General features: G+C 45.7%; 1 protein-coding gene across 1 annotated transcript in view; it reads left to right on the top strand.

Moving 5' to 3' along the window:
* TRAF4 (TNF receptor associated factor 4) overlaps positions 1-16,128 on the top strand; it is a 47,824-nt gene that overhangs the window by 27,770 nt on the left and 3,926 nt on the right. The window contains exons 2-6 of the mRNA XM_073667883.1: positions 4,560-4,611; positions 6,058-6,162; positions 6,770-6,931; positions 14,306-14,467; positions 15,942-16,097. Coding sequence (XP_073523984.1) covers positions 4,560-4,611; positions 6,058-6,162; positions 6,770-6,931; positions 14,306-14,467; positions 15,942-16,097 — 637 coding nt within the window. The remainder of the gene's footprint in view (positions 1-4,559; positions 4,612-6,057; positions 6,163-6,769; positions 6,932-14,305; positions 14,468-15,941; positions 16,098-16,128) is intronic.

Below are 16,128 nucleotides of genomic sequence, written 5' to 3' on the forward strand. Positions count from 1 at the left end.
TGCCAAATTGCGCAAACTTGTATGAAAAAAAGAGGAACAGCTTGGGGATTCTGGTTCGCCTTATGGAGATTCAGCTGGTGTAGAGAGTCCTACTGGTAATTCTCTCTGTATACAAACTATTTCTCTACCTATCCGAGGCACTAAAGCTACCTCTTGTACCTCCTATAGGTAGCTATCCTGGGAGTCTATGTCTAATCCATTAAATTGCCATGAAACTTACTGGGAATGTCAGCCAAACCAGAGTCACATTGTTTATGACTCTGACACCAGCTGGACCTTCTTGAGGATAACCAGTGCCACTTGTGTCAATGTTTAGTTGCATCAATGATATCTCTGCCAACTACCCAGTACTATGCTCTGTACTGATGAGGAGCAAAAACTTCCAAACAGCTGTCTACCGATAGGAGTTGATGGTTTGGCTGTAAACCCTAGTCTTGTTTTCAAGGCTCTTTAATGGGTTGAACATTGACTACAGGGTAATAACCTATAGGTGGCAGTAGAGAGTTTCTTATTTTTGGATGAGTGCTAATTTACATATAGGCATCATTGAACAATCAGTAAAGTTGAATTAAAAATAAGATGTGTCTCTTATGGGGCATCAACAAGAATGTCTGTTCCAGACACTTGACATAATCTACCTCGTTTGCCCTTTGTACTGGGTGTGCTATATTAGCTGCAATGATATGTGTCATATCTAGAAAGTGACATACTCAGGGACAGCCCTGTTCCCCTGACAGTAGACTGTTGTAGATCTGTAAGGTGTGTGCAGAAATGCTGTGGGTTCTGAGCTGGCCGCAGCTCATTTTTACGGCCGGTATTTCTGGTCCTGGTTCTGTCATCGCTGTGGTTTTCTGGTCTCGGCTTCTGATCTCTGAGGTGGGTAGACGAATTCTCACTGAGGACTGAACTTCGTTCCAGTTCAAGAGGAAAAAAGAATGTGAATGTTTGCTTTAAAGTTACAGTAACCTATGTGTCCTTGTATCTGGCCATTCACATGGCGGTAGCTTTGTGCGATTGTTTATTTTCTCTGCAAGGGATAAAGTTAAATATTAGCTTGGTGAGGGTATCATAGCCAGTGGGGTGGTGGTTGGGGGGAGACATTTAGACTGACCTCCAGCTTTGAGTGCAGTTTACTGTCCCTAGAGCTTCTGTATTATTATATGAAGTGCCAAGACGGATTGCACATTTTTGGTCTTATAGGTTTTTTATTTTTGTTGTGTTACGTATTATATCATTTTCTTTTTTATAATGCAATATCTTTGGCTCGCATATGTTTTGGTTGTTTATGTGGTCCTCCCTTGGCCCTAGTAAGGGTCTTGTGTAAGAATAAAAGTTGGATTACATTATTTGCGTTTTATTCCGAGTTTATCTAGTTGGGGGGATCCAAGACATCGCATTACTGGGCACCTAATAAAATATATACAGACTGATGTTTGGCTTGGTTCACACCATATTGCTAGGTGAAATGGTAATAAAAACCCTACGACTTTCTCTGCAAATTTGGTAAATGGTGGCAAAAAAGATGCACTGAAGTTTTTAAGTGTGAACTGGATTTTATTTCCATATCTCAAATATGGCTAACTAGAGGGGATTAAGAAGTAGGGAATCCCTTTCTAGTATTTGCTTATGGAGGGAGGAAGTTATATGAGAGGAGAGAGATTCAGAACAAAGGTCTTCATCAGACTAACTAGAGGGGGTTAGAAGTAGAGAATCCCTTTCTATTAGCTTAAATCACCTTAATAGTGATTTTTCTATAACGAAAAAAAAATATTATTATAAAATATAATATTACATAAAATATAAACAGTTTTGTTGTTAGCAATCCAAACAATATGCAGTGCAAAATTGTAAATTAAATAAATACCCATAGCACTGTGGAAAACATGCTGGTGACATTAGCAAAGAAGGTACAAATAATAAGAATGCTATTTACAACACCCTATTTTTTTTACAGTGCAGTAATATCCACTTGGGGCTTGTGAAATGCCTGATGCAGTCAGGAGAAGCTCTGTACACGTAGCCCATTGTGTAAAGCAAACAAGCACAGTGGTGCAGTGTGGACAGCATTTGCTTATGAAGGGAGGAAGTTACATGAGAGGAGAGAGATTCAGAACAAAAGTCTTCAGCAGCCAGCTGGCAGCACAGATCATCGCAGCATCTGCAAGTCAGCCCAGATGTGCGCTGTAATTGGGATCATATTGAGTCATTTGTAGCTTGTACAAAAGTCCGATATTGTACATCTTACTGGTTCTACACTGCGTCGCAGGATTGTCTACATGTATACGACAATGGATGCTGAAATTTCTTTCTGATCTATTAAGTGCATAATTGTGTACACAAATTTCCTTTAGATTGCTTTGTTGAAATTGATTAAGGAGATACAAATACACATAAATGTTAGAGCTACAGCCATTCCTTCTAGCTGTAACGGCCAAAAAGTAAATTAAAATGACATCTACCGTATCGGGGAGAAGTAAATCCTGATGTTAGATGACTATGATGATCTGGATCTTGCATACTATGACATCTACCAAGCACTGTAGGACACAGGAGGAACAACAAGGTGACACATGGAGAAAACATTAATAGCATGGTTCGTGTAATAAATAACTATGACTATTATTGGGGCAGAGTCTGCAAATTATCCAGACCTGACATCCATCTCTAAACAGCTGTTTCAGAATTCATGCCCCTCATTAGTGACAAAGCAGGATATTGGTTGACAGGATGGCATGCCTATGATGCCGCTCTGGTGGTACCAGTTCTCATTGAAAAGATCCAGGTGGTATAAAGAAACTTATAGGCAATGCTCCTTAGCAAAAATGGATGTAGATTAACTATCCTCCAGAAGGAAGAAGACTATTTTATATTACTCAAACCAAACACACATTAGTAGGGACTTGTTTCAGGGTTACTCACTAAAGTAAACGTGTTGGCTATATGAGAGAGCTTTTCTACCATAGTAAAAAAAAAGTAATTTACATACCTTTTGCTCAGAAAGCATTGCTCCTAAGAAAGTCTATATACACTTCCTTGGCCACTTCAATGAAAACCAGAATACCCCCAGAACTGGGTACCAGGGCACCTGAGAAAAGGGGACATGCAAACATTAAAGACAAAAAAGTAAATGTTGGACCGCTCCTAAATTAAAGAGTCTGACAGCACAGAATGACTGTTCATACCTAGTACAGGCGGTCAGTACAGCCTTTGTGTGGCCATCGGATGACAACCAATATGGCAGCCAGAACATTGCAGGGGTTATCCTCTAACTTTCCAAGATGTGAAAGATTTGTTACATTGACAAGCTATTTCTAAAGTGTAAGGTTCTTTAACACATCTGTTGCTGTGCTGTCTTGATAAACACTTCTATTGCCATCACCAACATTTAGTTTTAGAAGTTGCTCCAGTGTACTGGCAGGAGTTAATTTGCTGCTCGCTCTTGTATAATAAGTATAGTGATGTTAGATACTTTAACCTCATGCTACCTATGAAGTTCATGGTAGCTCCAGTTCAGGGTTATGCCATGCCAAATTGCTTCTCATGCACTATTTATTTAACATAACTTCCAATAATATAATTTCCTTCTAATTATCTTCAAGTAACGTCTAAGGCAGTGGCGCTTGATACACATAATTATATTTTATTACATTACATAAAATGGCCTGGGGGCCAACTATCAGATGTAGTTGCCTCTGTAAGTTCTCTGCACGTTGCCCTCATTAAATATAACAAGTACACCCAAGCTATGGAGTCATTTCTTTGCGAAAAAGAGATGAAAACCAAACTCATTCGCTGAAAAGAAGCAGGATTATGGCTGTGGGTTATTTCAAAGCAGCTAAACACTATCTATCCTATAAATATATTCTCCCATGTCTTGTGCATTTTTGGAAAGAGCTCAAAGCTGAATTGTGGATCTAGATTTAGATCGGCACTGGAAGAGGAAACATTAACCACGTTTATCGTGGCCAGTAACGTGTAATTTTCTTTTTAGCTGCATTATACACATGGGAGACTGATCGTCCCGTACTGTACATTCGTATGTACGGTAGTTCATTTTGGAGATTTGATTATATGTTGAATACAATGTGAGGTCACAAATCATGCTTGCACGGATTGCCTCCTACACTGATGCTGATGGCGTAAATAGCTTCCAATAAAGTTACCTATCTGGCGTTTCAGAAAAAATAAACTTTGAAGGTCTGCTAGAGGTGGTCAACGGGTCACTCCCTATGTGTATGTAGCAGCGCTGGGAAGAGCCGGCCAGGGGCAACGCCGGACTAGTCAGGTCTCTGGCTATGGTCCCCGGACGGATTTTGTTAAATAGATTTTCTTTAAAACACTGGTGTATTTAAAAGAATAATACACCCGGCTGAAATTCATGCTGATTTGGGCGACATCAGTCGCCTGACAGGAAATAAAAATTTCAATATTCAAACAATTTTTACCCTATTAAAAAGGTGAAAAGAAAATAATAAATCAGGGCCAGTGTGTTGCAGTATATAAGCCAGACATTGTCTCTACATGTATCATTTTAACTTTTATTTTCTCTTTGTCTGCAGTGAAGGTGTTTTCAAGTGTCCAGAAGACCAACTACCCCTGGACTATGCAAAGGTAAAGATGACTTTAAGGCTTAGAATCTGAACAACTGTTAGTCTACTTGAAAGAGAAGTGCACTTATTTCCTTTCTTAATGGATACGCTCCAGTTCACCTTGAAGTTTATGTCACAGCAAATCAGGCAGAACATAGTGGTTGCCATCTTATCTGCCAGTGAGCTGGAGCGTTCAGCTGTCAAATGCATGAATGTTTTTGTCAAAAATATCACCAGTAAATAGAAGACCTTGAGTTGTTCTATATAATGTTGGTAACTAAAAGCCTCTTCTTAGTTACTTCCTAGCTGGGAGAGGGGAATGACAACCCATATGATCTCCAGTGCTTCTCCTATAAGTTAATCACTCAGCTTTCCAGAACAGTAAATCTTCCTATTCATAGAATCATAGAATGTTAGAGTTGGAAGGGACCTCCGGGGTCATCGTGTCTCAATGCAACCATCTCAGACAGATGCTGCTATACACAAGAATATATAATTGTTTTATTCGGGATTCTCTAAATTCTTTAAGAGAATTTACTAAGGAATGGATAACTTTTCACTGGTCAATACTTTAAAGGAGATATTTACGCAACAAGGTACTGTGCCATCTACTAACAGATCCCATCATTACTAGTAGTAGGGTTTTCGTTCCCTGGAAGATTTAGTTTGTTCCGGAAGGAGAACACACACGTCTCTTTAAATAATAGCAGTTATTTGTTTTCTACTTGAGGATCTGTCTACAAAAATAGCCCCTATCCATGCTGCCGACCAGTAGTGCTCCTGCCAAAGAAAACTTCTCCAGAACCACTATGCAGAGCCCGGGAGACTCTTCGTTCCACAACAATGCCCGTCTGTTCCTGGCTCTTTTTTAAATGCAGCTCCATCAGGAGCATAAACCATGCTTTTGTATCTTACGTCCTTGCCAAACCCAGTACAGACTGTAGATAAAGCAACATCAGTACAGTTTTGAGATGCACTGGAGAAAAGGGTCTTTGTGGTGACTGCATTAGGAGAGAGCCTATGCTTCTATGTACCAGTTTTTAGGCTGAATGGCTGATTTGAATATATTCTGTCAATCCAGCCTACCAGTGTCTGACAAGCCCTAGAACAAAGCTACCCCCTTTTATTCAGCTAAAAAAAAAACACTCTTCCCGTCACACGTGCTCGGTACAGAACATGGAATGTCTCAACTCAATATAACTTTCTTTTCTCTGAAAATTCCATGACAAATGCCCTGTTGAGTGATTGAGGCACAGCTGAGCTGGCAGCTGTCATATATGTTTTATTACACATGGCCAAGGACAATCGCCAGTGGCATAATGCTGGTCACACTTGGCATATAGCAGGTGCAAGCCTGATGAAAATGTAGCTATTGTGTTTAGAGAATGTATTGACTGGGTGAAATACTCTGCTCTGTTCACTGTGTCTTATGAGGGTTTTTCTTTTCTCCTAAATGTCTGCGGAATAGATTTACCCTGACCGAGAGCTGGAAACTCAAGTGCTCAGTCTGTCCATTCGATGTATACATAGTGAGGAGGGGTGCCGATGGAGCGGGCAAATAAAACAACTCCAGGTGAGATGATGGGTGACCAAAGCTAAGACGTTGTATAAGTCGCCTTACTAGAAACTTATTTTATTCAAAGTTTTGTTAAAATATTGCAATTTGAGTGTTATAGTCACCACAACTTACGTATGAGTCATATCCCACTCCCTTTCATTACGTTGTGATGTTGCATCGCAAGCAATGTGCCCAAGATTACCAAGTAGCCTTAGCCAAAGTGTTCCATTATGCTCATATGCAAAAGCTTTTTTGAGTAATATACATTTATCTTTTTTACTCAGCCAGCTTAGACCCAGGAGTTTAACTAAATACTATTCCCAATATTACTAGTGATAGAATCATAGAATGGTAGAGTTGGAAGGGACCTCCAGGGTCATCGTATCCAACCCCCTGCTCAATGCAGGAGTCACTAATCCATCTCACAGATGTCTGTCCAGCCTCTGTTTAATAGAATCCATAGAATGTTAGTGAGTTACAGCATCAGAACCTACTATGTATTAAACTTCTTGGTATACAGGTACACATATATTAAATGGGCTATCCTACAGTATCTCTATCTCAGTGTGAAATCTAGGGAAAAGACTTGGGTTTTTCATTGATCATTACTTTTGCCCCTTAGACTCATCTCAACAGTTGTGCCTTCAATGTGATTCCATGTCCAAACCGCTGCAGCACCAAACTGATACGCAAAGATTTACCAGAACACATGCAGCACGACTGCCCGAAGCGTAAGGTTCGCTGTGAATTCTGTGGCAATGACTTCACTGGAGAGGCCTATGAGGTGAGAGTTCACTAAATAAATGACATCTGTTGGGCTCAGTAACCCTGATCTGCAATCATGGTACCTTCAAATGCTGCCTTTTGGCTTGTTTGGCTGTAGCTGTTACTCCCAATGCCCACATGCACGGAGGGTTTGGTCAAGCATGTATGGTTTGTTCAATAGCTAAAGGGATGGAAGACAGAAACAAGCATTTTTTGGCAGCAGTTTATGAGAACAAAGAATCAGGTGTAGGGTGGGGAGGCCTCCATATACATATTAGCCAGCTGGTCTTGCTGAAATTGGCTTTTCTGTAATGTGTAATGTGGTGCTGAAATTATCTATGCACAATAGAACTACTATGAGTACTATTTTACAATTATGTTGTGTATATTTGGATTTTAATAGATTTGTATGAAATCTGTGATTGTTACCAAACATCATGAATGTGCCATGACCCTCTCCATTTTATTGGATGTTTTCCAATTAGCTTGTTTTCACGTGCAGCCATCATCGTGCTGACAGTAAACACATGAGCCTTTTGGGTCAAGACATTAATGGTGGTCCCAGTTCACTGACTCTCTCCAATGCATCCTTCTGATATAGCTGCTTGTCTATTATAATGATATCTTTTTCATACTGAAGACTGCTTGGGTAAAAAAACAAAACCTTAAGATTCTTCAAATAAAGAAGGAGGTAGCTTAAAACTGACTATACATGCATGATGGCTCATAACTCTACCATGATCAGGAGAGGGAATGTCCAGTATGAGAAAGGATAGGCTTGTTGTAATCCAACATGCCCAATCTTCTCTTCCCCTGATGCTGCCAGTCAAGCGGCTGCAGACGCATAAGTTAGCCCATGTAGGGGGGTTTACACAACATTTTCTTTATATATATATATATATATATATATATATATATATATATATATATATATATATATATATATATATATATATATATATATATATATATATATATATATATATACCATCTTAACAATCACCATAGTCCTGTGATATTAGTTAGCATGTCCAGCCAATTTAGGTGGGATCTTTCAATATGTCATCATAAAATAACCTACTCTTTAAATCAGATTTTATGTTAAATGTATTTGTAGCACCCTGAGGATTCGGCTGCTACAGGAGTATTGCACCTCAACCCAGAGGTGTGATATTCCACTCCCGGGTAAGGAAGGAGTGTGGAACTGAGCTCAGATAGACTGCATGCACTACATACATCCCATTCCAGAGGAGCAGGCCGACGGTACTCCCACTTAGAAATGTGCAGGTGCGACCGAGCCTGTTCCTGGCTGGAGTGGGAGGGGGGAGGAACATCCCATGTAGTGTAGGGGCAGATAGGGGGAGCAGTCTGGGTAGTGGTAGGAGCTCATTGGGTGCTGGTCACCTGAGCTCACACATAGAGGGATATATAAGGAGGGCACCAACTAGAATCAGGGTCAGACGCAGAGAGTCAGTTAGCTGCAGAGGACAAGTCAGATGCAGAGAGCAGGAAACAGCAGCCCTGGAGAGAGAGTGGAGTGAAGAAAGACCCAGACGGGGACAAAGAAGGGACCCAAGAACCCAAATAAGAACACCGGGTGAGGAGTCAGCAAGAGGGTACCGGAACCCAAGCTGGTGGGGGCAAAGACATTCCCCAGCCAGAGACCGGAGACCGTGGGCAGTGTCTGTCACGGTCACCCACTACATTCACCCTGAAGGCACACCACAGGAAGGGTCAGGGAACCTTAGGCCAAAGGTTGCCCAACAGAAGGCCCGAGGGAGCTGGACTTAGGTGAATCACTGGTGGGGACGGCTGAAGAAAGGACAGAGGGAGAGCTCAGGGCCACGCTCCGGACTTGTTTGGGGGTTGGCCGGATCCAGGACCTGGTGGACGCAGCACGGCTCGGGAGGTCACTTGGAGCTAGAGTGACCAGGAACATCTGCAGTAAGTAAAGACCCTTAACTGCACTACCCGAGTCTGTCATCATTACCGGCTGCACCGCACCACCACAACCCCCATCCTCTGCGCCTGTCCCCTCTGAGGCTATACCCCTCCCGTTGGGGGTTATCCCACCAAGCTGCGCATCCACCATCAGCCTCAGCGGACCCTGCTGCAGCGGCGGCCACAGTGACCGCATCACAACGGGTGGCGTAGTCGACACAACGAACTTTAATAACATCAGTAAAGACTGCCACATAACCCTGAGCTTGACGCCCTGGGCACGGGACCGGGTCACAGCCGCTCGGAGACTACAACCCCCCATCCGATCCGGTGCCGGGTATTCCCCTCAAAAAGGAATATGTCCCAGGGGGCGCGTCAACTTTGGCGTAGTCGGCAGGATTACGTGCCCGCAACACCCGGGTACTGCGTGCCTGAAGAAAAGTGCAAGTTTACCTCAGAAAGAAGACTCCTGCCGGTTCCGGAGGGTCCACGCCATCGGACTCCATCACCAGTCGTTTCCCGCCGATTGTCCGCCATTTCCAGCTTGTTCCCGCCATCTGCAGAGTTTCCCGCCACTGGGCGACGCTTCCCGCCAAAACCGCAGATTTCCCGCCTTGGAAGAGCAGCGGACGCCATTATGGGCGTGCCAAAGGAGGGCAAGAGGCCGCCTCCCATCGTGGGCCGGGACAGAAAATGGCGCCAAAAGTGGAAACCGCCCCCACCAACAGAGACTGTGATGCTGGAGGTGTCTGTCAGCGTGAAAGAACTACCCCTGGAGCTGACAGTCACCGAGTGGCCCCGGGACCGCCCTCGGAGTGGGAGGAGACGAAAGAAAAGAGCAAAGATGGGTGTCGCTTGGAGCAGTCTAGAACGAGCGCACCCGGAGGCGAGGTGTCCAGAGCAAGAGCACCCGGAGTCGAGGAGAGAAAGAGTAGACCCGGGAATGGAGCGGCAGCAGAGCAGCACCGGCCCGATGGCCAGGAGCCTGCAGAAGGAAGAAGGAGGAGAGCAGAGCAGCACCGGCCCGCTGGCCAGGAGCCTGCCGGAAGCAGAGCAGAGCAGCACCGACCCGATGGTCAGGAGCCTGCTGGAGTCAACAACCCCGCTAGGCTTAGCGGAGATCCTGGCGCAGCTTCCCCGAGATCGGGAGTGCGCGCGGAGTGCCCTGGAGGGCCTCGCGGGAAGGATGGCCCGAGTGCAGAGGGAGATCCTGGCGGAGTGGGGCCGGGAGATGGCCCAGCAAGCTGGAATCCGTCCACGGAACCCGCTCCCTTGGAAGAAGACACCGACTACCTCTGCGGATGACGCGGGAGGACCCAAGGCCGGAGACGGCGCAGAAGAGGGAGCGAGACGTATGGCAGCAGGTAAGGGGGACGCCTATACCCCATACCGGAAGACCACCCACCTGCCCCAGCTCCCCGTCGCAGAGCCCGAAAGTCCCCCTGCCGTACCCGAGACCGCCATGACACCGCCACCGACTAGGCCCCGACCGGAAGCCGCCGTCGCGACCCCAGTGACGTCACGCGTCGTGACCCGGAGCGTGGCGAAGGAAGGGAAGCCTCCGGCCTGGTCGCAAGGCCTAGCGTTTCCGGGCGCCGCATCCCCAGCAGAGCCATCTACCTCCGCGGAGCCTCCGGCCTGGTCGCAAGGCCAGGTGGCCCAGGGTGCCGCCGTGTTAACAGTTCCATTTACCTTCCAGATGCCCCAGGCCTGGCCGCAAGGCCTGGGCAACCTGGGCGCCCCCACCATCGCGCCCGCACCCGTAACATCAAGGGTGCCAAGTCTGGGAGAGGACCCCTTCAGCCAGCTAGCGTGGCCGGACGGGCGGCCCTTCATCTGGCCCAAAGAATTCTTGGAACTGGAGCGACAAAAGAAGTTAGGTCCCCTGTGTGAGCCCCTGATCCCGGCTCCAAAGCCCGTGACTCGGGTCTCGCCTCCACTCGAGGAAGCCCAGTTCGTGTGGGACCCCACGGGAGAAGATTTGATGGGGTTCACCGGAGAGACTCGGGCAGCTGCAGCAGAGCGTACCGAGTGTTGCCGTCAACAGCTGGCAGAGTTCAAGAGAGAGCGGGAGGAGAGGCGGGCCAGAGAGCAATGGGCCCGGACCCGAAGCGCGGAGCAAAAGAGTCGGACCAGAAGGGACCCCTATGCAGCAGATCGTCCCCGTACCATCGGGACGGTAATAAAGTTTAATGCGCAGCATGGGTGGGGCTTCATAAAGGACCGGAACACCATGGGTGACGTCTTCGTTACCCGACGGGATGTCGAGTCTCACCTGCCAGAGGGTCACAAAGGCCGTGACCTCTACGTCGGTGACGAGGTAACGTTCACCCGGCACAAGTGTGCCAAGGGACCTTACGCCCTCCACGTGCATCGCCTGACAGAGGAGGAGTTGCGGTGTAGGGAGGAGGAGCCAGAAGACCCGGACGGGTTCAAGGCTAGAAGGTACTATGACTGAAATAGTACAAAAGAAGATGTAAATAGTTACCCGTCGGGGTACACAAGTAACCGTGGCTGCTTTAAAGTTTAGTCCCCGTTGGGACCAGTGAACAGTTTAACCCGTGTGTCCCCTACCCAAACCAGGCTGAGGACTGTGAGCAGCCATCCCATTCCCTTTACTTGGCCGGGGACTGAGAACGGCCAAAACTTCCCTGTACATAGTTGCGCTTCCTAAGGCGCCCCCTACTGGTTTTATGAGAAACTGCTTATAAAAAGACTGTCGCACTTTACCTGGTCACGAGTTGCACGGTGACCAGAGGAGGAAGAAAGAAAGAGACGACGAGAATGTTATAATGATGTTTATATGAAAAAGTTTATATATATAATATTTTATATGTTTTATATGTTTATAAAAATTTGTATGTTTTGGTGTTTTTGTCTTTGCAGCCCGAGGACGTGCTGTGATTTACCAGGGGGGAATGTAGCACCCTGAGGATTCGGCTGCTACAGGAGTATTGCACCTCAACCCAGAGGTGTGATATTCCACTCCCGGGTAAGGAAGGAGTGTGGAACTGAGCTCAGATAGACTGCATGCACTACATACATCCCATTCCAGAGGAGCAGGCCGACGGCACTCCCACTTAGAAATGTGCAGGTGCGACCGAGCCTGTTCCTGGCTGGAGTGGGAGGGGGGAGGAACATCCCATGTAGTGTAGGGGCAGATAGGGGGAGCAGTCTGGGTAGTGGTAGGAGCTCATTGGGTGCTGGTCACCTGAGCTCACACATAGAGGGATATATAAGGAGGGCACCAACTAGAATCAGGGTCAGACGCAGAGAGTCAGTTAGCTGCAGAGGACAAGTCAGATGCAGAGAGCAGGAAACAGCAGCCCTGGAGAGAGAGTGGAGTGAAGAAAGACCCAGACGGGGACAAAGAAGGGACCCAAGAACCCAAATAAGAACACCGGGTGAGGAGTCAGCAAGAGGGTACCGGAACCCAAGCTGGTGGGGGCAAAGACATTCCCCAGCCAGAGACCGGAGACCGTGGGCAGTGTCTGTCACGGTCACCCACTACATTCACCCTGAAGGCACACCACAGGAAGGGTCAGGGAACCTTAGGCCAAAGGTTGCCCAACAGAAGGCCCGAGGGAGCTGGACTTAGGTGAATCACTGGTGGGGACGGCTGAAGAAAGGACAGAGGGAGAGCTCAGGGCCACGCTCCGGACTTGTTTGGGGGTTGGCCGGATCCAGGACCTGGTGGACGCAGCACGGCTCGGGAGGTCACTTGGAGCTAGAGTGACCAGGAACATCTGCAGTAAGTAAAGACCCTTAACTGCACTACCCGAGTCTGTCATCATTACCGGCTGCACCGCACCACCACAACCCCCATCCTCTGCGCCTGTCCCCTCTGAGGCTATACCCCTCCCGTTGGGGGTTATCCCACCAAGCTGCGCATCCACCATCAGCCTCAGCGGACCCTGCTGCAGCGGCGGCCACAGTGACCGCATCACAACGGGTGGCGTAGTCGACACAACGAACTTTAATAACATCAGTAAAGACTGCCACATAACCCTGAGCTTGACGCCCTGGGCACGGGACCGGGTCACAGCCGCTCGGAGACTACAACCCCCCATCCGATCCGGTGCCGGGTATTCCCCTCAAAAAGGAATATGTCCCAGGGGGCGCGTCATATTGTCTTAATTTTTGGTAGTTTTATTTTTTATATCTCAATCTGTATTAAAAAATTTACAAGTGTGATTTTCACATTGGACACCGGGGCTATTTTACACTCTAACTTCCTGGTATTTCAGGAAATGCACATGTACATTACATTAGGAGCAATAGATTGACTCAGACCGTATCTTTTGTATTGAAGTATCATGTTCAAAGACCATTATGATGGGAGGGAAAAGAAAAGTCAGCTCTGACATCACATATTATGAATGGTGGATCATGTGTTTAAGGGCTCTTTCACACGACTGTAGATTCTCTCATCTGAGAGAATCAGATCGATACTAATGTCACTTAGATCAAACTCTGATTAGAGTTTGAGCCGAGTGTCGGAAATATGACTGCACTCAGATGTCATCTGATTGCAGTCCGATGTTTTCCATGTACCCATAGACTTGAATGGGTGAGCGGTATCTGATTTCAAAGTGAAATCGCAACAAGATGTTTATTGTCATTGTAAACCTGCCTGTGATGATAATGAGGCTGCTGAAAAGTCTTCTATAAATAAAACAGGAAACATTAAACTAAGATTGTGATACAAAAATGGTAAAAATAAAAAATATACATTTAACACAAAATCCTGATTTAGGCAAATTTTCAGATCGTTTGACATACATGCAGTCATAGGATAGCCATTGATGCCATTTTTTTCAAACTGAGAAGTAAGTGGTAATTTTTGGCTACATAGCATATTGAAATTATGACCACAGAAGTCGATCTGCTAAATATGTCCTCACTATGATAATCCTTCCTCTCTCCTCTTCCTCTGAAGAGTGGGGTCCAAGGGGTAGCATTTCTCCTTGTGGAGAGTGACAAGCCAAGCCTGGCATGTCAGAGTGAGGAGACTTATAAGTCATGCATGCTCCTCTGAGTGAAGAATGGAAACCCCTCATGTTACCATTATTATATACAGTGTAATTATTAGCATTGATTGTCTGTCACTTTACTATTTCTATTTATCTGGATTCTACCATTAGCACATTTACATTTTTCTTTAATGCAATATACTTATAAGGCAATTTTCAAGATCCTCTTAAAAAATCCCCCCTTGTCATGCCAACCACATTGCCTTAGCTCAGCATTCAGTGTAATATTTCACATTTTCAGCTAATGACTTACACATTTACAATTTAGAGCGATAATCTTTGATGTATTAGCTGTGTCAAACATTTAAATGCCTCTCGTCTTTCTCACGCTGAGTACATCTTACTCATTTGTCTCATCTCAGAAGACGGGGAAGCTTTTTTCTTTCCATTAACCCATTCTGTTTTCTTTGCTAAACTAGGATCACCAGGGCTCCTGTCCCCAAGAAAGCGTGTATTGTGAGAACAAGTGTGGCGCTCGAATGATGAGACGTGTCCTGTCACAGCACTCACTGGCCGAGTGCCCCAAGCGTACACAACCATGCCCTTACTGCAACAAGGAGTTTGTCTTCGACACTATCCAGGTAATAACGAGCACTTGGTATATTCTAGGACTGCTGGGTATCTGCATAGAGGAAATTCTTTGCTTTCAAAAAGTACTTACAGTAAAAGAAAAGTTTCCCTTAAGTTATAATCTCAGCGTTTAAAGTGATTGTGAAACTTGGGTTACATATTGGTAGCATAGGTGAGCAGTGCATCAGATATCTACCATCAAAGGGATAGCATTGGGCTTTCTTTACACCAGTTCTTTAATCAATGCAAAGAGAACATGGTATACAAAAAATATGTATTAGGGCTTCTCAATATTTCTACAAGGACCTCAGGAGTCAGAACATGGAGATGCCAGGGACTTACAACTGGTTAAAGTTTGTTGATCTTAACACAGGAAAGGCACAGACATTACTAGCATGGTAGTAGATTGCCACTTGTGTATTATTCTTGGGAATGTGACGTCATAGCATGGGGATAATGCACAGGGTGACTCCGGGGCACGGGGATAATGCACAGGGTGACTCCGGGGCACGGGGATAATGCACAGGGTGACTCCGGGGCACGGGGATAATGCACAGGGTGACGCCGGGGCACGGGGATAATGCACAGGGTGACGCCGGGGCACGAGGATAATGCACAGGGTGACGCCGGGGCACGGGGATAATGCACAGGGTGACGTCGGAGCACGGGGATAATGCACAGGGTGACTCCGGGGCACGGGGATAATGCACAGGGTGACGTCGGAGCATGGGGATAATGCACAGGGTGACTCCGAGGCACGGGGATAATGCACAGGGTGACGTCAGAGCACGGGGATAATGCACCGGGTGACGTCGGAGCACGGGGATAATGCACAGGGTGACGTCTGAGCACGGGGATAATGCACCGGGTGATGTCGGAGCATGGGGATAATGCACGCAATTATATTACTATGCTCATTATTTCTGTGCTGTTGTATCACAGTGTACATCACCCTTGTTCTACTATATACTGTTTAGAGACTGTTGCTTGCATGCTTCTTAATTGTAAGTTTTTTTGTAGCTACTTTTCTCCGTGCTGTGACATCACTGGATACATTAGCCCTGTATATTAGGAGAAGACACGTGGCTGATATTAAAGATTAAAAAGATAAGCTTCATAGTGTAGTGGAGCCACATTCCAAATGCTTCTATGGGGCCTCATAATTACTTGTTACATTCTCAACATAAAAAAATGAAATGAAGTACATAAACCAGAGATTAGTGCAGCCAGAGGAAAACTTCCTCTCCTACTGCATTAACAGCTGGGTCGCACCTGACCAATGACTGGAACCTCAAGTTTGAGAATAACTGATGGAGTATTCTTTTCCAATAAATCCTGGAAACTTTTAATATTAAAAAATATATATATATGATAGATACTATAAAACATCACATTGCATAAACTGTGGTTACAGTAATCTATTAATTTGCTTAACACGTTTCAAGTGATTAAACTGAGTATTTTATCGTATTCTATATTTTGCAGAGTCACCAGTTTCAGTGTCCACGGTACCCAGTCTCCTGTCCCAACCAGTGTGGCACTGCCAGCATTGCCAGAGAAGACTTGAGTGGGCATCTAAAGGACAGCTGTAGTTCTGCTTTAGTACTTTGTCCTTTTAAGGAATCTGGCTGCAAACACAGGGTAAGACTGAAATGTAATGCTTTGTGGCTCG

Source organism: Phyllobates terribilis, unplaced genomic scaffold (assembly GCF_046119375.1).
Source record: "Phyllobates terribilis strain yellow unplaced genomic scaffold, ASM4611937v1 Scaffold_2__4_contigs__length_985480577, whole genome shotgun sequence".
Taxonomy (NCBI): domain Eukaryota; kingdom Metazoa; phylum Chordata; class Amphibia; order Anura; family Dendrobatidae; genus Phyllobates; species Phyllobates terribilis.